Source organism: Phodopus roborovskii, unplaced genomic scaffold (assembly GCF_943737965.1).
Source record: "Phodopus roborovskii unplaced genomic scaffold, PHOROB, whole genome shotgun sequence".
Lineage (NCBI taxonomy): Eukaryota > Metazoa > Chordata > Mammalia > Rodentia > Cricetidae > Phodopus > Phodopus roborovskii.
In genome coordinates this window covers 3,561,871-3,583,828 of record NW_026125506.1, presented here as the reverse complement: position 1 = coordinate 3,583,828, position 21,958 = coordinate 3,561,871, and the positions used below count along the sequence as shown (strand labels likewise).

General features: G+C 53.8%; 1 protein-coding gene across 1 annotated transcript; it reads right to left on the bottom strand.

Annotated features, from left to right (window-relative positions):
- Positions 1–463: 463 nt before the first annotated feature.
- Usp30 (ubiquitin specific peptidase 30) lies at positions 464–20,936 on the bottom strand. The gene is made up of 13 exons (XM_051176454.1): positions 20,809–20,936; positions 18,806–18,915; positions 17,512–17,694; positions 13,424–13,527; positions 10,282–10,380; positions 9,815–9,860; positions 8,401–8,495; positions 7,616–7,675; positions 7,028–7,114; positions 5,171–5,251; positions 4,800–5,019; positions 1,208–1,328; positions 464–790 (listed from the first exon to the last, which is right to left on the bottom strand). The coding sequence occupies exons 1-13, from the start codon at positions 20,889–20,891 to the stop codon at positions 526–528; spliced, it is 1,554 nt and encodes a 517-aa protein (XP_051032411.1). The 5' UTR covers positions 20,892–20,936; the 3' UTR covers positions 464–525.
- Positions 20,937–21,958: the final 1,022 nt, after the last annotated feature.

The window sequence follows — 21,958 nt, the reverse complement described above, 5'->3', positions numbered from 1 at the left end:
GCCACCATGCTGTTTAGGCATTCTGAAACGTCCTTTTGGCCTCCAAGGAACCGGGAAGGATGAGGGCTTTCCCAACATCCTGCCTGTGACTCTTAGGTCAGGCCTGTTCTCAGAACAACTGGAAGGAAAAGGCACTTTTCTTCTGAATTGTTGCCTTTAATAATTCCACTAATTCTCGTCAATAATATTTATGGGCCTCCTTATTAAAAAATAAAGATCTATGCTAAAATGTCAGAAGACCAGGCAAAGGCAGTGGCCTCTGAGAACACCTAGCATATTACAGTATAGAAAGGGTGGCTCCTGGAGTCTGCCTCTTTTTAATGACCTGTGTCACAATGGATGCTGCCCTCACATGAGGACACCTTCCGGTACACCCTGGCAGCGTTGCGTAGGACAGGCTCCCATGTGGAGCCCGCTCTCAGAATACACAGGGGGCTGAGGGGCACTAGAGGGGCTGCACATGGCATGCCTTCTTTAGTCCCGGACTGTGGACCTCACCATGGGCCCTGGCTCTGAGCTGGCCTGTCACTCCTCAGCCCTGTACTCATGTCCCTGCTGCTGTGCCCTGGACAGAACTCGCTCATAGAACAGCAGGTAAGCGCTAGAAGACAGGACCTCCTGCAGGCTGGCCTTGCGCACGGTGTCATCGGAAATCCACAGCCACTGGTTGCTGGTTGAGAGAGGGCTCTTGGCTGAAGGTGGTGACCTTCTATAAGTGACAAAGTGTCCGGAGTGCATGTCTCCATGGTGGACGACAACTGCCATCAAGCGGAACAGGTATGTGGAGGAGCTGGCGGATGGGGAAATGCCCATGGTTTATGACGGAACCAGGTGTGGGCAAAGCCAAACAGAGAGCTTACGTGTTCCACTGCAGGAGGTGAGTGCACCGCGCACATGCACACGCTAAGTACAGAGGACACATGCTCCCAACATGCTCCCAGCAGGGTTAACTGAAGTCTGCACTGGCTGCCTAGCTGGAATCCCAGGAAGCTCTCTCCACATTCTACACATGGGCACACACACGCCTCCTAATCTTTACTTTAAAATACTCCCACGTTGGGCAGTAATGGAGTAACGATGTTATTGTGCTTTAAAATGAAAGAGAAAACTACTCCGACTTTCATTCTTTTGTGAACAGCCCGTCGGGGACCCTGAGAACTACAGAGCCATGGTGAGTGTGTAGTGGGCCCCTCGCCACCCTCCTCACCTGTAGTCAGGAGCCACCGGCAGAGAGAAGGCCATCGGGGAAGGCAGGGCTGGCGACAGAGACGAGGAGCAGGTGCCATTCACAAATATCTGTGTCTTGGGGGCCCCTGGCTGGCTTACACCTGTAAGGGAAAAGACGTGAGTCACAGAAATGGGCAGCTGATCTGTGCGAACAGTCGGTTGTGGTTTCTGCTTGGTTGTAGCGAGTTCATGCAGTGCAGCCGGAGCCGGCTCTGAAATGGCACCTTGGCCTCCGGGTGCCAGGCACGGGCAAGCAGCACAATGGCCGGCCCACGCCTGCACCCTCTCACCCTGGAGGTGCGCTCCCACAGCACGACTCGAACTGGACTGCTGTGTGAATTCTCCTACCTTTGTTCCGAGTCTCTGTAGCAGCGGCTGCCCTGCTCAGGGACCCTCGCACCTGCCAATGGCATGTGACAGGTGGGTGCCCTGGCCTCTGATGGAACCCAAGGCTCTCACCATGCACTGTGAGAGTGGGGTGAAGCTGGGCACGGTGGTGCACAACACTAGTACCAGCGCCTGAGCGGCAGAGCAGGAGGATCTCTGAGGGAAGCCTGGTGTACAGAGGGAGTTCTAGGGCAGCCAAGGCTGTCAAAAAACCCTGTTTTGAAAAAACTTAACCAAATAACAACAAAACCCAGTGAGGTGGGGTGCTCCGGCCTCCGCTCTCCTGAGCAGTAACCCCCAGAAATGTCCCTCACTGCGTCAGGGAACTCCAGGCCTTCTCATTGGCTGTCAGCTTATGACGTGTCTGTGAGTGTGCACACATGTCCTTCCTTCAGGGGCATATGTGGAGGAGCTGCACACACGAAGAAACTCATTGCTGCCTTCTGCGCCATGGCCACCATGCTCTGGCCAGTAGGGACTGCCCCGCAGCCTGGGAGGGAACAGGAGAGTGCCCAGTGTGAAACAGGCCGGGACTGAGGCTCTCCCTGTCTGAGCTCTTCTCCAAGTTCATGCAGTGTCTCAAGCGTAGGTTCTCATGGCTGGGAAGAGACGCCATGACCACCGCAGCTCTTATAAAGAAAGCATTTCCCTGAGGTGGTAGCCTGCAATTCAGAGGCTCAGTCCATCACCGTCATGGCGGCGAGCACGGTGGCCTGCAGGCAGACGTGGTGCTGGCTACTTCTTGAGCAGAAGGCAGCAGGAAGTCGACTGAGTGTCACACTGAGGGAAGCTCGAAGCCCTCCCCCACAGTGACACACCTCCTCCAACACCACACCCGCTGCAAGGAGGCCACAGGCTTAGGGGCCATTTCCTTTCAAACCATCACACCCGTCAGAGGGCAGACCACATTCTCCCTGAAGTGACATCTCTGCCAGGCCATGCAACTGTAGCAAGAGCGGAGGGAGGGAGGGAGGGAGGGAGGGAGGGAGGGAGGGGGGGAGGGAGGGAAGGAGGGGAGGGGGGAGGAGAGGGAGGGAGGGAGGGAGGGAGGGAGAGGGGAGAGGGAGGGAGGGAGGGGGGGAGGGAGAGGGAGGGAGGGAGGGAGGGAGGGAGAGGGGAGAGGGAGGGAGGGAGGGAGGGAGGGAGAGGGGAGAGGGAAGGAGAGGGAGGGAGGGAGGGAGGGAGAGGGGAGAGGGAGGGAGGGAGGGAGGGAGGAGAGGGGAGAGGGAAGGAGAGGGAGGGAGGGAGGGAGGGAGGGGAGGGAGGGAGGGAGGGAGGGGAGGGAGGGAGGGAGGGGAGGGGAGAGGGAGGGGAGGGGAAAGGGAGGGAGAGAGGGAGGGGGGGAGGGGGAGGGGGAGGGGGAGGAGGGCTGGGAAACAGCTTTGATCAGTACAGCATTTGTTAGAAACATGTGCAATTGAGTTTGAGCCTCTGAATCAACAATTTCTAAAAAAGCCAGAAGCTGGATGTGGTGTCACACATTCCCCCTAATTCTTAGGCTTCACTTCATGTGTGTGTTGTGTTTTGCCTGCATGTGTATATGTGTGACACCTGAGTGCCTGGTGTCCCGGAGGTCAGAGGAAAATACTAGATCCCTGGAGCTGGAGTTACAGACAGTTGTGAGCTGCCGTGTGGGAGCTGGGACCAAACCCGGTCCTCTGGAGGAGCAGGCAGTGCTCTGAACCACTGGGCCATGTCTCTATTCTAGTGGTTCTCAACCTGTGGGTTGGGACCCTTTTGTGGGGGTCAAATAACCCTTCCACAGGGGTCAAATATCAGATGTCCTGTACATCAGGTATCATAACAGTAGCAAAAAAAGTTTGTGGAACTATGATAATGAAAATAATTTTATGGTTGGGGTCACTATGACCTGACTATACTAAAGGGCTGCAGCATCAGCAAGGTTGAGAACCACTGCTCTAGCCCCAGCACACACCTTTAATCCCAGCACTTGGAAGACAGGGAGCCAGATCTCGTCTACATCCTGCTCCTGTCAAAAAAAAAAAAAAAAAAAAAAAAAAAGCCTCTCATGGAGGCCCAGGCCCTGGCAATGTTAGAGTTGAGAGAGAGATGTGTAGAGACTTGGCTCACTTGCCAGCCAGTCAAGCCTATGCGACAAGTTCCAGGGCAATGAGAGATGGCAGGCAGGCAGTACGGACATACAGACAGACAGACACACGCATGCACACAAGGTCTGTAAACCAGTAAAGTATGGGAGTGTAGAAAGCCAGCCTGTCTCCTGCAGGCCACGGCCTCCTTGTAGGTCACAAAAGGCGCCCTCAGGAGACGCCCAGGACATTCTCGGCCATTCCCCACTACAGCCTCTCCTCAGAGCAAGCGTTTCATTGTGGAACCTGAAACTCTGCCCAGCAGACGCAAAGCTGCCTAACAGGAGGGAGGCATCAAGAAGTGAGGCAAAGGGGTAGGCGGGTTTCCAGAAGTAAAGTGGGTTCACAGACTCAGCCAGAGGCCAGAAGAAGATGGCAGCCCCACACGGCCACCTGTCCATCTGCGGCGGCGACAGCTTGTGGTTTATTCCCCCCACCCCTTTTTTCTTCTCTCTCTCTCTCTCCCTCTCTCTCTTTTTAAGACAGGGTTTCTTACCATGCGTTGGTGGTGCACACCTTTAATCCCAGAACTGGGGGGTAGAGGCAGGTGGATCTCTGTGAGTTCAAGGACAGCCTGGTCTACAGAGGGAGTTCCAGGCAGGCTTCAAAGAAACCCACCAAGGAAAGGAAAGACAGGGTCTCTCTATGTAACAGTCCTGGCTGTTACATGTCCTGTTCATGGTTTCACATGTTTGAACTGTGTTATTATCATTACATAGATACATGCTACAGGTCGAAGTGTGTGGAGGTCAGAGAACAACATTGTGGAGCATGTTCTCTTCCACCTTTACGTCAGTTCCAAGGACTTAACTGAGGTTGCTTTTACTAAACGCCAACTTGCTGGCCCTGAGAGTTTTAAGACCACTGACTCATAACTATAATTTTAGCTCTTTAGGAAATGCTGGCTGGGTCACAGCTCAGGGAGAGTGCTTTGCCACCCAGTGCAAAGAAGAGACACAAGTCATTTCCCTTCCACCCCCAATCCTGCTATTATGAGACTAGCCAGTATGCATGTCACAAGAGCCAAAAACGGGGACAGAGAACCCGTCTCTGTGCAGAGTGTCCCACAGCACACACCTGGCTTCGCCGAGGCTTGTGTGTCCTGCAGTTCTAGGGCAGACCCCAGGTTCTCACGGCCTTTGGAGCCATGCTGACTGGGTTTGTGTCCCAGGAGGCGGTACTTATAGACGTCCATCATCAGGAACTCGTTAAACTGCACGTGCTCATGGCGCTTCAAGGGCGTGCCGTGGCTGGACCAGCTGAGCCGCTGGAGATGGATACAAAGGCATTGGGGCAGCTGTGGGCAGAGAGGAGAGTGCAGTGCTAAGGTTTCAGGAGCCGGCAGAGCCCCACGGCAGAGCCCCACGGCAGAGCCCATGGCAGAGCCCACGGCAGAGCCCCACGGCAGAGCCCCACGGCATGGCCACCACATGCGTAGGTGGGCTCACCTTCCCCAGCTTCAGCTGCTTAACGAAAGTGGTCCTCTGATGCTCCACCTTCTCCCCAGTCAACGTCCCTTTGGCTTCAATCTGCAATAGAGCAACAGCATAAGTCTGCAGGGCCCCAGGAGCAGACCAGCCAAAGCTGCAGGCCGACCTCAGATTCCTTAGTCATTAAATCACAGGCGCCATGGAGGAAGACAAATGGAGAACTTCTTAAATCTTCTCTTCAAAGCCCTCGACAGCGGGCTGCGGGGTCTGACTCAGCAGCTTAGAGCACAGGCTGCTCGTCCAGGCCACCCAGGTTTGGTTCCCAGCACCATGACGGATCACAGCCATCTGTAACTCCAGTTCCAGGGCATCCCACTCTCTCTTCTGACCTGTGTGGACGCCCCACACATGGTGTACAGACATTCATGCAGCAAAGCACTCACATGCATAAAGTAAGTAACTTTAAACCAATCCTCTGTGGGTCCCCAGGACCCTCCGTCCCTCACCCTCTCCACCCCAGTTACAGCAGGACACACAGGACGCCTGGGTGGTGCCCAACCCTGTACACTTGGCTCAGGAGTCTCTGGCGTGGCTTTTGGGGACAATGCTGTGATGAGGGATGTCCTTATGTATGATGTTAATGTGTGTTTCCCTTATTGGTTAAGAATTAAACACGGATTGGCCAGCAGCCAGGCAGGAAGTACAGGCGGAGCGACCAGACCAGGAGAGAGGCCGCCAGAAGGACGCCATGTAGCTAACGGGAAGATAGGTCACACATGGCATTCTCTGGTAAGATAAGACCATGTGCAAATACTTCGACTAATATAAATGGGTTAATAATTAGGAGAGTTGGCCAGTAAGACGCCTGAGCCATCAGCCAAACAGTTTCTAATTAATATAAGTCTCTCTGTGTTTATTTGGGATTGAAGGGCGGCAGGCCCAGGCGGGAAAGAACTCTGTCTACAATGTTGGATGCCCTGCACTTCCCTGCCTGCGAGCCTCAGAATCACCAAGCAGTTTCTGCTGACAGTGGGACTAGGCAGGAAGGGGATTCCAGCACCTGTGGCCAGCCCAAGGCAGTGCCCAGGCCCGAGGAGCAGCAGTCAGCGCTCTACTGGACACCAGGGGGCGCCCGAGAGCAGAGTGTTTTCCTACAGGCTGCTGCCCAGAACTCCCCGAGGTCCCATTTCCCCCAAACTAAAGCTTTCTCTTCTCCAGTGTGCAGGGAAGCTCAGGAGGTCCTGGAAATCCACAGGGACATGCAAGGCTCAGGAAGGTCACTGCAACTTCCAAGACTCACCCTAGGAGATTACATCAGTGGAGCAATTGCTGGGAAGGAGGGGACCTCAGTGAAGCTGCCTACAGGCTGAACAGGGAGTTCCAGGGTACGGCTTCCGGGGAATCATTATCTCCATGGTGTGCATGAGTGTGCGTGCGTGTGTGTGTGCGTGTGTGCGCGCGCGCGCGCGTGTGTATGCGTGCATGTGTGTGTGTGTGCGCCTGTGTGTGTAATGCGGCTGCTCTGTGAACTTACCCCTTAAGCCCCCCACAGTCTACGCATTTCCTCTGGGTGGGGAAGCAATGCTGGCATAAGGAAAAGGTGCACACAGAAAGCAGGAATGGAGGGGCTACAAACCGGAGTAGGTGTGGCTCAGCTCTGTGCGCAAAACTTAAGATTTCCTCTGTAAACACTGTGAAGAAACAACTCATCCGGGAAACAAAATTATAGGCAGCCACTCTGCAAACCAAGGCAGGGGAAGGAAAGGCGTGTCTGAGAGATGCCCTGGGCACATGCAGCTGGAAGCCCGGGGATGCGCGGGGGAGGTGCTACAGAAGCACCTGGTGTCAGCTGGGAGGCGACACCGGAATGCGTACCTTTGTACAGTTGTCACACACAACGTCTCGCACCGACTCGGATGAGATGAAATGATGAAGGCAGTGGTCCAGGGTCAGTGGGTGCCCCTAGAGCAGGAGTGGGCAGTTAGAAGCGCGCACAGGAGAGCCACGCTGAAGCCATTAGCATGTGGCAGGGGTACACAGGCACAAAGTTCCCCAGACACACCTCAGGGCCATTCAACCCTACGCTGCTCCTGCTGACAGGCTCAGGAGGGGAAGAGCCCTGGGGACTGAGTGTGCGCCCGCACAGGCCTGGGGGGGAAGGGGAGGTAGCAGGGACTGTGTGTGCGCCTGCACAGGCTCAGGAGAGGGGCAGACCTTTGGGCACTGTGCACCTGCACACAGAGATACAATCTTAGAGCTTGAGAGCTCTGCACAGCACAAATGTTCAAAATGCTGATGTCTTCAGTGAGAGCATGTCACCTCCCCTCCTCCACAATCAGGCCCTCACCTCACAGCTAAGCGGCTTGGCCACTCACATGTCTGAATGACACAGTATCTGGGCCACAGTAAATGCCTCAAAGCCCTTATGCGATAGGTCCAAATAAGCCACAGATGTGTACATACCCAAGTGGCAGCTGGGATACTGAGGGAAAGGCTGTCAAAGGTATCGAATCGAACAGGACTCTGAAACAAATATTGCAGAAAATCCAAACAGGGCTTAGATCAACAGATTGAGTGTGGTTTAGAATTCAGATATTAAACGCACAGCATTAAACAGCAGCATGAACATGGAGTATGCACCCGACTCAGCAGCTTGGGGAACAGACATGTCTCCATCCTGAGGAACTGGTACCAAGTCCCAGGGTTTCCATCAAAGCTACCGACAGTGCCACACACAGGCATAATTGAGGCCTAAGGGGTCATCAGACAACTGCAGAGGGCCACAGAGCGCAGAGGAATACGCGCGCTTCTGCACGGATGGCCATGCTGCGGTGTGAGGCATCCCTGTGTGAGGTGACGGGAAAGGGCATCCCGTCAGAAAGACTTCAAGCAGGACCATTTGGGCAGCATGTGGTGGGCAGAAATGGGCTCCTGGGTGAGGTCTGCCCACCTGCTTGGCACAGTGCTAGAGAAAAGCAGCGCTGTTCAGGACGCAGATGCTGGAAGACAGAACCCACTCCTCAAATCCGCCGTGTGCACCCTGAGTGGGCGGACCTGAAACCCTACAATCGACGGCACGCTACATCTGCTGTTATGTGGCAATGCCATCCGAGGGTCAGATGACACTGGCCCACAGGTGTACAGAGTGTGGCCATTGCTGAGGCTGCCCCGGGGCTAGCCTGCACTCTCTGGGCCGTCTCCCACACCCTGACGTTACCCGAGGGTGTCATGGAGGAACAGCCACTCACCTGGTGTTCACAGTGCTTGCACACCATATTACTAGTGAGTCTGCCATGGAAAGGATGTTGAGACTTCCAGTGACCGGACGTGGGGTGAGGAGACCCTGGAAGCAAAGCGCCTTTGACATGTCAGTCACCCAATCAAACTCCACCCTCCTTAGATCACAGCAGACACGCCTCCCACAGCAACTCTTCCTTGCTGACTCCCAGCTCCATGCTCACAGAAGAGGCTGGGTACCATGGAGCAGACACGGAGAAGGATGCTACTTGAGATCTATACATGCACACATACTGTTGGAGCAGGGGGAGGGAAGGATGCTGTGACAGACGGGGGGGAGGGAAGGATGCTGTGATACAGACGGGGGGGGGGCAGGGGGAAGGAAGGATGCTGTGACAGACGGGGGGAGGGAAGGATGCTGTGACAGACGGGGGGGGGGGAAGGATGCTGTGACAGACGGGGGGGAGGGAAGGATGCTGTGATACAGACGGGGGGGGGAGGGAAGGATGCTGTGACAGACGGGGGGGAGGGAAGGATGCTGTGACAGACGGGGGGAGGGAAGGATGCTGTGACAGACGGGGGGGAGGGAAGGATGCTGTGACAGACGGGGGGAGGGAAGGATGCTGTGACAGACGGGGGGGGGGAGGGAAGGATGCTGTGACAGACGGGGGGGGGAGGGAAGGATGCTGTGACAGACGGGGGGGGGGGAGGGAAGGATGCTGTGACAGACAGGGCAGGAGGAGATAAAGGCAAGAGAAGCCCAGAAACAACCTGAATAAACAGGTTTATTTTAGAGAATTGGGCATGATTCTACTCTACTACTACTCTCTACTACTGAGAAATTCTCTCTGGAGCCAGACCGCTGAGGGTGAGGTCTTGAGTCTGCTTACTAGTCATGTGACCTGGGAAATTATTTTATCTCAACCTCTTTTTTGAGATACAGAAATATGGTCTTATGCTATAGCCCAGGCTGGCCTTAAAAACACAGTAAATCCTCCTGCCTCAGCCTCGCAAGTGTGGGGGTTACAGACAGGAGCCCACACTTGGCTTCTGTGAATTTATGTGGTGGATTGTCCTCTGTGTCTGCTGTGGGGATTGGATGAGAAGCTTCACTGCCTGGCGCTGCCTGGGACTGACCCCAGGCCTGAGTGACCCAGAGGCTGTGCTGGTTTCTACTCTGAAGAATCAAGATTTCTCAAGAGAGCTGTGATACTCAGCAGTGAAAGCTGGCCGAAGTGAAGATGCTGAAGGACAGAGTCCGTTTACTGAGTTTTTCCCAGCTCAAAGCTGTTTCTGGAACTGTGCGGGTCCTCAGCAGACGTGTGGAGGCCCAGCAGGCCCCAGCTGCACACAGCCAGCAGGAGAGACACAGTTCACTCTCATTCGCTTCTCTAGAAACGCATATCTAATCAGTGAAATGGTTACCTCTCGTGTGGCAGGTGACTTGTCTGGGAGCCACTTCTGACTGCTGCTGTAGGGAGAAGAGAGAGACAGAAATCCAACTGCAGCCCTACAAACCGCCCTCACCTCCCAGGCATCGCACAAGCTTCCAAGCCACCCGAAACATCAAAACCAACGCGGTCCACAGCCCCTTTCTGAAGGTGGCACCAACCCACCTTCTGGTTGGTTTCTGTATGAGTTCCTTTATGGTGGCCGGAAAAACACGGTCAACTCTTGACACTGTTACAGGCAGATGAGCACTGACTCAGGGAACCCACGGCCTTACCCCTCCCCACTAACGGAAAGACTGCCATTCTCTCCTCCAGCATAACCCAAGCTACAGTGTGAGTCCTCACGAAGGGCAGGCCACCCCCAGCACACACCCAAGTGTGCAGTTTAAGGCTTGCCAGCCTCACCCCCCTGGTTACTGGGTCTGACACTGACGACATTACCTCCAGGGAGTGGACGTCAAACAGATGAGTAACTCGAGGCTGGCGGTCTCGCTCATCCTCCAGGGACGAGGTGATGACGTGGAATAGCTCGTGAGCATCCTGTCAAAGGATAAAGCATCCTTGAAAGGGGCCCGAGGCAAGGCCAGGGTCCCACTCACTGGAAGAGACCTGCACCCAACTCCGGGGGTGGAGGGGACTTACTTTAAAATCCAAGGCAGGGTGTACGTAGCACAAAATTCAACAGCTCAACCTTGCCAGGTGAACAGCAGCAGCATGGAGCACATTCAGATGGCTGCCCATCTGCAGCCAGACGACGAACCCACTAGAGCTAACCCTGCTGTCCATCTGCAGCCAGACGATGAACCCACTAGAACTAACCCTACTGTCCATCTGCAGCCAGACGACGAACCCCACTAGAGCTAACTGCTGCCTAACCCTGACACCCACCCTACCTTCTGTCCCTAGTCATCTGGCAGCCACCTCATACGAGTGGAGCCAGAGTCACACGTCCACAGCCCACCGTGCATTTCACTGAGCACACTGTCTGTTTACCCACGCTGCGCCATGCAGCAGCATCCCCCACCCATAAGGGCTGGCTGGACTGCACGGTATAAAAGTTTGTTTGGGGGCTGGAAAGGTGGCTCAGTGGATAAGAGCCTGCTTATTCTTGCAGAGGACCTGGGTTTGGTTCCCAGCACCCACGTGGTGGCTTACAACCATTTGTAACAACAGTACAGAGGATCTGAGGTCATCTTCTGGTCCCCTTGGACACAAGGCACATACTTGGAACACATCAGACAAAACACCCACACACAGGAAATAGAAATGATATTGTCGTTTGGACTGATGATGCAGCTTATTGGAAGGGCAGACAAAGCTCAGTGACCACGGGAAGGGGGAGGGTTTTGTCTTCATCTCTGCCCACTGAGGGCACCTGCAGTGCTCGGCCTGTTGGCTTCTGTGAGGGATTCTGCTAAGTGTGTAAATGTAACACCCATGTGAGTCTCTGCTTGTACTTTCAGGACATGCCCAGAGGTGGCGCTACTGGGTCCTACAGCAGGAAATGCTCTAAGAAGCAATCTTAAAGACCCTAACCCCTAACTCTTAACCCTAACCCTCCCCAAGCTGCAGAGTCCTCAGTGGCTCCATGGCTCCTCCTCGCTCTGCCCCCGGCCTGTGGATCCCACCCCGAATCTCAGGGCACACAGGAGCCAGGGCGACTGCTTGAAACCGGTAACAGCAGATCCCATACTTGAGCTCAGCTTCAGGCAACCGTAATCAGATCTTTCAGTGTTAATTTATTTTTGGCTTTGCAGGGCTGGTGATGGAAGCCAGGGTCATGTGCATGTCCAACCTTTCCTTTCCTGCCAATCAAGCCCTGACAATTCCTCCCTGCTATGGTGGCTGATTTATGTCACTGAGACACAAGCTAGAGTCATCAGAGAGGAGGGAGCTTCAACTGGGGAAATGTCTCCGTGAGATCAGGCTGTGGGCAAGCCTATAGGACGTTTTCTTAATTAGTGATTTAATAGGGCCCCGCCCATGGTGGGTGGGGCCGGCCATCCCTGGGCCGCTGGTCCTGAGTTCTATCAGAAAGCAGGCTGAGCAAGCCATGAGGAGCAAGCCAGTGAGCAGCGCCCTCCATTGCCTCTGCACCAGCTCCTGCCTCCAGGTTCCTGCCCTGCTTGAGTTCCTGTCCTGACTCCCTCAGTGATGGACTGTGGTATGAAAGTGTGAGCTGAAGTAACCCTTTCCTCTCCAACTTGTTTTTGGCCCTGGTTTTTCTACACAGCAACAGCAACCCAGACTGGGACACCCTCCAAGCAGAAGTCACAGCAAACCAGGGCATCATTCCGTAATTTTAAATCTGAGGTTTGTGTAACCTGCAGCGCTGCCAAGGGACCTTGGGCACGTGAGTCGGCGTGCGGCCGGGCTGCACCCCAGTCCTCTCTGTACTTTTCACATGGAGACAGCATCTCGTAGCACAGGCTGACCTGGAACTCAGGGTCACTGGCGCACAAAGACTCAAAGCCCCATTGCTCCCACAGGCACCTGGCGGGCGTGCAAGGCCACCATTACCCAACAGCACAAGCACAGCTCAACCCTGTCGGAAGGAGAACCAGCCGAAAGCTGGCTCTTTCTGTAGGCTCACGCAGCCTGTGTCAGCCACTCTGCAAGCTACTCTGGCTGTAAGGAAAGATACAGAATCGCGGAAGAGGGTGGAGGACGAGAGTGCACTTCAGGACCAGACGGGTTCAACCCTGGCTCTGCGCAGACACAGCAGGGGCCTGGGCAAGCCACCTTGCCCCTCTGAGCTGTGTTGCCACCTGCACCCTGACTCCTCACGGGCTGGCACAGGGACACAGCTAGGTAACACGCATGAAGGACTGAACGCAGTGCGGCTCCTGGAGCCGCTGGTGTAGACACAAAGTGGGCTGCCCATCAGTGTGAGAGGGTCTGGACCAACTCCATGGCAAGAAGGTGCAGGTATGGGGAAGACCAACAGCGGACAGATGCTCTGTGTGCTTCCAAGGGCAGCAGCCCGAACCTAGACACACACACACACACACACACACACACACACACACACACACTCCCTCTTCCCGGGGGCGGCCCCCTGCTGTGCACTAACTTTGGGGAAACAGCCCCAAGGGTGACATGGCTTAAGCAGATCCTTGACAGAAGGGTGGGACTTACACAAAGTAACAATGTCCTTGGGGACTGACTGTGGAGGGAGGGGCAGCTGAGTCAGTCCTCAGGTCACTTGCAAATGCAGATGGAGACACGCACCAGCCCACAGCAAGAGAAGCCCTTCACAGACACGGCACACAGACACGGCACACAGACACGGCACACAGACACGGCACACAGACACGGCACACAGACACGGCACACAGACACGGCACACGCCTTCAGGGCGGGAGGAATACGAGACAATCTGTAAGAGCAAGGGATAGGAGCACTCACCCCTTTCCCATGTTTCCAGCCCCCCATCCAGCCCGTGTGGAAGACTGGAGCTCTGCTCACACAACACTGAGGCTGCCCAGAGTGTCACAGAACACACCCACACACTAACACTCACACACACACAGTCCCTAGGGAAAAGGACTCTCCAAGCTCAGCCTGCGTCTGGAGTGCTTACCTGTTCTTCAAAGGAAGAAATCTGCCACCTGTACATCCTCAAGACATCCAGCAGGCAGCTTGCATCCAAGACCTCATCCTCAGTGACTTCTTGGCAGGACAAAGCTGGGTATAAGAAAGGAAGGCAACAATTAAGTCAGGGCAGAAGAACCAGCCAGAAATGCTGCACACCACAGCACGAAAAGATGGCAGCACTATCAGGGGACGCCACAGCTCCCTCTGCCCCCTCCTGCTCTCTGGACCTTACACACTGCTGAGTCAGCAAGGGAGCATAGCACGTCTGCCGAATGAATCTTACCATTTCAGAAAGCTACAAATGACAATCACTGATGAGGGGCAACGCTGTAAGTCAGCTGAGTATGAGCTGAACTCATCCTCAAGGTTGAGGGAGCCTCACTACTGGGTCAAGCCCACAGCCAGCAAACACCTGTCCCCAGGGCTCTGCTGTGGCTTTTGTATTTATGTGCTTCTGACCAGCAGGCACCAAGCATCCCATGCTGCATAAAGCAGCTGAATGCATCACTTTATAATCAACAGTAAAATAAAACTCAACAAACAAACGCAAAAACTGGTCTGGTGTACCGCATGGGCCACAGCCCCAGCTACTCAAGATTTCTTGACCCCAGGAATTTGGGACCGATGCTGGGAACTGAACAAGGCCCCATTTTAAATAATAGTAAAATGAATAATGTAAATTATAAAAAGATAGTGTTGGGTCTGCTAAGGGTTCGTGGCTCTATCTACATCTAGGGTCAGCTCCTTTTCCCTACGGGAGTATGCTGTCAACTACTCAGCTCAGTGGATGAAGCACAGTGCAACCACAGACCAGCTAAACACACAGCCTGGAGAGTGAGGAGGCTTCACCGGGAAGCCAGGCGGCCCAGGGCTGGAGGAGCTGCAGGGTTAAAGGTGCTTGTTGCCTGGAGTTCAGAGCCCAGCACCAAAATCAGGACGCTTTTCAACTGTAACTCCTCCAGTTCAGGGATCTGGCGTCCTCTCCCGGCCTCCAAGAATACCACACAGATGCACACAGGCACAAAAACAAGAAAAACAAATCTGAACTGGGTGTGGTGGCACAGGACTTTAATCCCAGTACTCAGGAGGCAGAGGCAGGCGGACCAGAGTTTGAGGCCAGCCTGGTCTACACAATGAACTCCATGACAACCAGCGCTACACAGTGATGCCCTGTTACAACACAACAAAACAACAACAAAACAAAATAGGACAACAAAAGACAGGGAGCCCTAGACTCACCCCAGGCCACAGAGTGCCAACTAACTCTGGTCATTCTGACCAGAGGCTTCCAGGCACTGCACGGGGCCTGTGTTGGTCAAATGGGAGCTAAAGGAAGGGTCTGTGGTCTCAGCTTAGGGCAACCATCTGACTCCAGAGGGTGGGAACAAGATGGCCTCCCACCCCTGAGGGGCAGGACGTGAAGGCAGCGACCTGAGCAGTATGAGGTCAGAGCGCCTTGGCCCAGCCCCTCGCCCCCCTGGGAAAATGCCAGTGACTGCCTGGACGGCTATGAGGCAATCCCGCAGGGTCACTGGCAGTTTCCTGGCCTGCCACCAGCAGTGCAGCTCCTCCAGTCACCTGAGCAAACGCGCAGCTATGCACAGAGTGCAGAGACTCTGGCTGCAGCCTGGCAGAAAGACTCCACAGAGGGGCTCACAGACACCACCGAGCTACACAGGGAGGGAGGCTGCAGGCCACACAGATGCAAAGGCCTGGGCACTAAGAGCGCTGGCTGCTCTTCCAAACGACCCGGGTTCAATTCCCAGCACCCACATGGCGGGAGACTCAAACTGATCTGACACCTTCACACTAATGCACATAAAGCAAAGTTAAGTAATTATTTTTTTTAAAGTACAACTAAAAACTAACAACAAAAACCCCAAACAACCCAACACAAACAGGGGTAGAGCCTTGAGCAGCCATTTCTCCTAAGACAATGACCACCAGGCAGATAAGAGCGCAGCGAACACTCATCATCAGGGAAATGCCAATGCCAGAAAAAAATACCACCTCACGTGCATACATGTATGTGTGTGTGTGTCTATGGAGGCCAGAGTTAGACGTCAAACCTCTTCCTGTACCAGCATCCACTGTATTTTTTGAGACCGACACATTCACTAAACCTGGAATTCACGGTGGACTAGACTGGCTGGCCTTCGAGCCGCAGGACTGTCCTGTCTCGGCCTCACACTGCTGGGATTACAGTTGGGTGGGTGCTAGGGATCCAAGTGTGGGTTCACAGGCCTGAGCAGTGAGCACTGTACCAAGGGCTCTCCTTCTCTGACTATGAGAGTATCAAGTGCTGCTGTAGCCAGGCAGCAGCGAGGTTTGGTTTTTGTTGTTGTTTGGGGTTTTTTTTTTTTGTTTTTGTTTTTCTGGTTTTTCATGACAGGGTTTCTCAGTAGCAATAGAGCCAGTCACAGAGATCCTCCTGCCTCTGACTCCCATGGGATGGGACTACAGGCATGGCCCACCACCACCACCCAGCATGTAGATTGTTTTTTTTAAATGTTTGTTAAAACTATCCCTAACTACTACCTCTGTTAAAGCCTTTTTTCCTAGAAAGCAGCCATAAGCTGTGAACTCTTGTGTCAGTGAAATGAAATCACATCATATTTTCTACCCCACTCCTATGAACATTATCACCTCTCCCAATTAAAAGGGGACACATGGCAGTGTGGCACTGGTCCCTTGGCCCTCTGTGACACCACACCCCTGGGAGACCTTTACGCATGTACCACGTGATATCCAGATTTTAACACGTGCCATCACAGACACTTCAGTACTAAAAAACAAAACAAAACCTTTTGCTCAAAACTGAATTTGGTATTTGCAAGATGACTTGGCAGGTAAGAGTGCTTGCCACAAAGTCTACTGACCTGTATTTGATCAGGAGCCAGAGAGCAGAAGAACAGACTCTCTGACCTCCACACACGTGCCATGCCATGCATATGTACTTGAACATACACAAATAAATAAATAAATGCAATGTATGTACATTTGAAAATACTGACATTGGATAGGAGACTTTGAATCGCTAGGGGCTGGAGGAATGACTCAGCAGTCAGGAGCTTGGCTGCAGGTTCACAGGACCCAGCACCCATGCATGCAGGGTGGCTCACACCTGCCAGGAACTCCAGCTCAGGGGACCTGGCACTCTCCCCCGGCCTTCATACACACACACACACACACACACACACACACACACACACACACGCACACATGCACGCACCTTTCCCCACACACCAACAGCGGCCACGAGGAAGACTTTTAGCCATGAAATGATCATCGGGCAGATGGCACTGGCCATGTCGCAAGGGCTCACAGGGCGGTTCCAAAGGTCACACCAGGTTCTACCCCACTGCACTGCACACCACACCTAACAGCCGCCAGGCTCTGGGATTCTGACAGGTAAAAAGAAACAAAACCTAAGAGCCTTTATGTGTGTTTCTTTTGTACTGGTTTCATTTCTTAAGCCAAAATCCCAATTTTTAAAAACCTTTAGCTGAAGCGCCTGTGTGGTAGTGGGTTCAGTCATTTGTTTTTTCTGAGCCAGGGTTTCTCTGTGCAGCCCTAGCTATTCTAGAACTCCCTTTGTAGATGAGACTGGCCTCAAACTCAGAGATCTTTTACCTCCCAATCGCTAGGATTAAGGCATGCAAGCACCCCCAGCTAAACTGACAATGTTTTAAAATAGATGGTACGTTTTTGTTTTGTTTTTGTTTTTAAAGTGGGGTCAGTCAGATGGCTCTGTAAGTAAAAGCAACTGCCACCAAATATCTCAAGCTGAGTTCAGTCCCTAGGACCATACGAAAGAAAAGAACCAAAGTTATCCTGACCTGTCTGTGTGTGTGTGCTATGGTGCATGAGCGTACACACATACAATAAATACAACTTTAAAAATCCTGATTGATTTAGTTTGCACCTAATTGATTTTAAATGAATTTTTCATCTGAGTTACTCTAAACCTCTTAGGTTAGCCCCCCCCCCATGTCTTTTTCTACAAAGTGGCTGCTAAGCATTTCTTCTGTCATCTAGATGCTGAAGACGCACACCCCTCGAGTCTCTCTGTACCTTTCAGGAGGTTCAGCAGTGTCAGGGACAGGCACTGGTGTGTGTGTGGCCCCTGCTGGTCCCTGGAGTACTGGGTGGTGAACTCTTCCAGCCATTTGACGAAGGCAGGGCAGGCAGACAGGCCCTGCAGCAGCGAGTTCATGAAGCAGGTGTTCCCTAGGTTGACGAGCCCGGGGACAAGCCCTAAAGGAGAGTGTGGGGAAGACCGTAGTGCGTCACACTGGGCTGGCCTTGTCTGTCCCATCTGGAACCCTGCATCTCTGCAGGGGAGCCCTCCATGGGCATGCTAGGCTGTGAACTGTGAACCATAGAACAGGCTGCTGCCCTGTGCTCCCTCTGAAACCATCCAGGTGCCTGGCACACATACCAAATGGACAAAAGCGGTAGCCACGCCTTCCTCCTCACCCTCGCGCTCTCTGTCCCCACAGCAGCTGGCACCTGAAGCGCCTCCCGGGACAATGCTTTTGTTCTCGCCACAGTGACCGAGAGTCACGGATTCTGGCCGGTCTGTCTGCAAAGGCAGCAGCACCAGCTAACAGGGTTCCCTCTTTTCCTCTTCCTGCCAAAAGTCATCAGCTCAGCGCCCAGAGCCCAGGCTGGCCCCAACCTCAGAGCCCCAACCTCAGCCTTCTGGGCGCTGACCTTAAGTGTGTACTACCAAGCCTTGATAAGAAACTTTTTCATATGAAAATTGTCAAACTTCCATGAAAATACATAGTGAACTTCTCTACAACCGTAACCGTCCCGTGTTTAACAGGGGTCAGATTTTGTAACAGACTTCGCTACCTCCTCTTCCCTTTTTCCCTCTCAGAAAAACCTCTCCTGTGATGTAATCTGTCAGCTGCAGAACTGAAAAGACAATTCCACATTAATGAGAACCTCAGACAATTGAGCCTCTTGAAACATAATTACAAAGCATGCCTCATCGTCCTCCCCACCCCAGCCCACCCCCACTCCCCCCACCCCATCATCCTTGCCAAGGTCTTGCCAATATAACCCTGCCTGGCCTGGTACTTGCTTTATATCACAGACTGGATTCAAACTCTCATGGCCCAGCATCTTCCTGCCCCAGCATCCCAAGTGCTGGAATTACAGGCATGAGCCACAGGGACAGCACAAGGCATGTTTTAAAATCAAGGGCAAGAAGGTGCTGAGACAGAGCCTTCCCACCACAGGGTGGGGCTGTGTGCACAGGCCTCGCTTTAGAGGTGAAGAGGACCGGCCACCCAATCCCCCGGCTTCCTCTAGCTTTCACACAAAAGGCGCTCTAGCCCATTCCAAAGCCTGCCCCTACCTTTTCTCCGCTTCTTCCTCTCTGTAATGGGACCCCAAATGACATAGATCCCCGCCGCCACAGCAGCAGCAATCCCGCCTATCACTCCCCAGTTCTTCATGACTTTGTATCTAAAACAGAAAAGACACCAACTGTCACATTGTCTCACAGCGGCAGGTGTACTGAGACACTGGCAGGGAGAGACAATTTGTCAGAGTAACCCAGCAACCAGCAAGCTTTTAACCCTAAGGCAATGTACACCCATAAGATTATGTCTTGAAGTCAAGCAAGGTGGTGCCGTGCCTTTAGCTCAGGCACAGGCAGGCAGATCTCTGAGTTCAAAGCCACCCGGGTCTACAGAGCAAGTTCCAAGATGGCCAGGACTACACAGAGAAGCCATGTCTTGAAAAAAATGAAACAGAGAGAGAATCTTAAACACCAGGATGCTTAAGGACTAAGATCCAAAATTGGGGGGCAGGAGTGGGGGTTGACACTGGGAGCCCTCATCGCTCGCTACCTTATTCATTCAGGTGTGGCCTCTCATTTGAGCTGCGTTCTCTGACACAGCTCATCTCATTCCCACACCTCTTCCTGCCAAAGGCAGGCTCATGGCAAGCCCCGGGTGCTCACACAGCTTCTGGCGATCTGAACTCCAGGCCTCCCTTAGTCACTCAGACTAGCCTTTAACTCACTCTGTAGCCCAGGCTGGCTTTGAACTCTAATCCTCCTGCCTCAGGCTCCTGAGCAACTGGAACGACAGAGTTGTGCCACAGCACCTGGTTTTAGAAATGGGTTTCTCTTTGGGACTATTAAACAATACAATGGGGATCTTCTGTGAATTCATTAAAGATCTCTTCACTTCAGGTTTGCCGTAAACAATGCTATTTTACCATAGATAAGGAAACCACGGTAGTATTCAAAACACAATTTTAAGGCAAACCACACATCCATGTAACATGTAACCCACACATGTGGTGCACGTGGACATTCTTACCCTAATACTTGGACTGTATGAAGGTGATTTTCCCCTAAGTACCAGGGACTGAACCTACGGCCTCATACATGGCACACACATGTTCTACCACTGAGATACATCCCCACCCCCACTGCATGAATATGTATCTCAGTTCAACGAACACTCACTGCGAAGGGTCCCTAGTGACAACACAATAATTGTCAGGCAATAGCCAGCATTCCCCTACATCACAGCTAATCATGGATTTCAATCAGTTTTTGTTCTTCCAGGATGAGCCCATGGAATGGCAAAGAACTTGGCTAAAAACCAAAACGGGGGAAATCAGTCTGCTGGAAGAGGTCACAGGACACCTGCCTGGTGTACACTCAGCGAGGGAAACTGAGGGACACAGTGCTGATCGCCTGGTCCCTCTGCAGGAAACCCTGGGAGTGGGAAGACTAAGCCGTGCCCAGCACCGATTTCAGACCAGCTGTCAGACCACAGGCAAGGGTATGCAAGGCTGAGTTCGCATCGCTAGAATGCCGACACTGGACAGGCTGGGCACTGCGGGCTTCCAAGCAGGATAGGGCGCTGTTATGTTAGACCTGCCCCAGGATCCCAGGAAGCCAACCGCAAGCAACAGGTCCCACAGTCAGGGTGAGCAACGGGGGTGTGTCCCCAGCCCTGGGGAAGGCAGGCATGCACAGGCTGGGGTGCAGGCAGGGGTCCTAGCGGGGACGAGGAGCCTTAAGTCGTCACCGACTGGGCGGCTTGGCAGCTGCGGGGCTTCGCTAGCTTGGAGACCCGCGCGGTTTGAGATGCAGAGGCGAGCACTGCCGGCAGGGCGGGCAGAGGTGGGAGACGGCCATGTAACAAGCTGGAGGGGCCGTGCGGGCCTGGCAAGGCTGTGGGCCTGAGCGTCCGGGTCCGGGGTCGCCGCAAAGGGCTCGGGGGCCTCGCAGGCCTCGGCCACGGCAGGGACGAGGAGGCGGCGCTGGGCCGCGGCCCCGTCTCGGCCGCGTCGGCGCAGGCCTGGAGGCCCCGGGCCCGCCACCCTCCGCCCGCTCACCTGACGGCCGCCCCGGTGCGCAGGAAGCGCTGCAGGGCCTTGTCGGCCGCCGTCCTCGCCGCCTGCGCCCGGGAACTCAGCATCACGGCCGCCGCCGCCGCCGCCGCCCGCCCGCCCGCAGCAGCGAAGCGAGGATCCCAGCGCGCGAGGTGCCCGAGGCGGCGGAACCCACGCTAGCGACCCCGCCTCGGCTGGGGAAGACAGGGCGACGAGCCGGAAGTTGCTGCCGCCGGACCTCAATAGTGCACGGACGAGCTCTCCCCGGTTCCTCTTCCCTTAGCAACGGCGGCCTGATTCGTTGCTAAGGGAGGCTTCCCGGCCCGAGCACTGCGTCCGGGGCTGTGAGCACTGCTGCCTCGCGTTTGCTCGGGCTTCATTCAGAAGTGCAGACGCCCCGCCTTCAGGACAGAGCTGTGGGCCAAAGACTGTCCTTAAAATGAGAATTAAAAAAAGAAAAAAGGGGTCCCATCTTTGATTTTTTTTTTTTTTTTAAAGTGGGCTGGCCAGATAGCTCTGCAGGTAAAGTCACCTGCCACCAAATCTCACAACCTGAGTTCAGTCCCTGGGACCAAACGGTAAAAGAGAACCAGTGTTGTCCTGATCTGCCTATGGTGCCCCACACACGTGGACACACACACACAACAGGCGTACATACACACATATACACGCGCACTCACATACACACATACACAAACATACACATACAGAAGCACGCATACGCATTCTCAAACACAAAGTGTACGAGCACACAAACCATAAATTAAAAAGAATCTCTTAGTTTCCTACCCCCTTCAGAGCCCCATACACAGGTCCTAGAATCACTCTTCAAAACAGCAAAGGCTGGAAACAAACCAGATATTTACCAGCCGGTGGGCCGCTGTCATATACATGATCAATAAGTACATTTCTCGATTCCTGTCTTGCGCGAGCACATTGCTGTGTCTCTCTTGTCAAAACGGAACGGTGTGATTCTCCCTACCCCTTCTGCAACCTAGTAAATACCTTCCGTTTCTGATGCTTGGAGGTTGGCTGTCTCCAGGACCCTCATGGGAAGAGTCTTGGTGATTGGCTTGGTTCAGAACTATAGCAAAAATAATATTCCGTTGTCAGTACTAGCTTCTCATCCCTTCTACTCTGCGGGCGCTCAGGT

Coding starts and splice junctions, on each gene's coding strand:
- Usp30 (XM_051176454.1), bottom strand. CDS start 20,891: ATGCTGAGTTCCCGGGCGCAGGCGGCGAGGACGGCGGCCGACAAGGCC. Junction 17,695..18,805: donor GAGGAAGAAGCGGAGAAAAG/GTAGGGGCAGGC, acceptor ACTCTCCTTTAG/GGCTTGTCCCCGGGCTCGTC. Junction 10,381..13,423: donor TTTCTTCCTTTGAAGAACAG/GTAAGCACTCCA, acceptor ATCCTTTGACAG/GATGCTCACGAGCTATTCCA.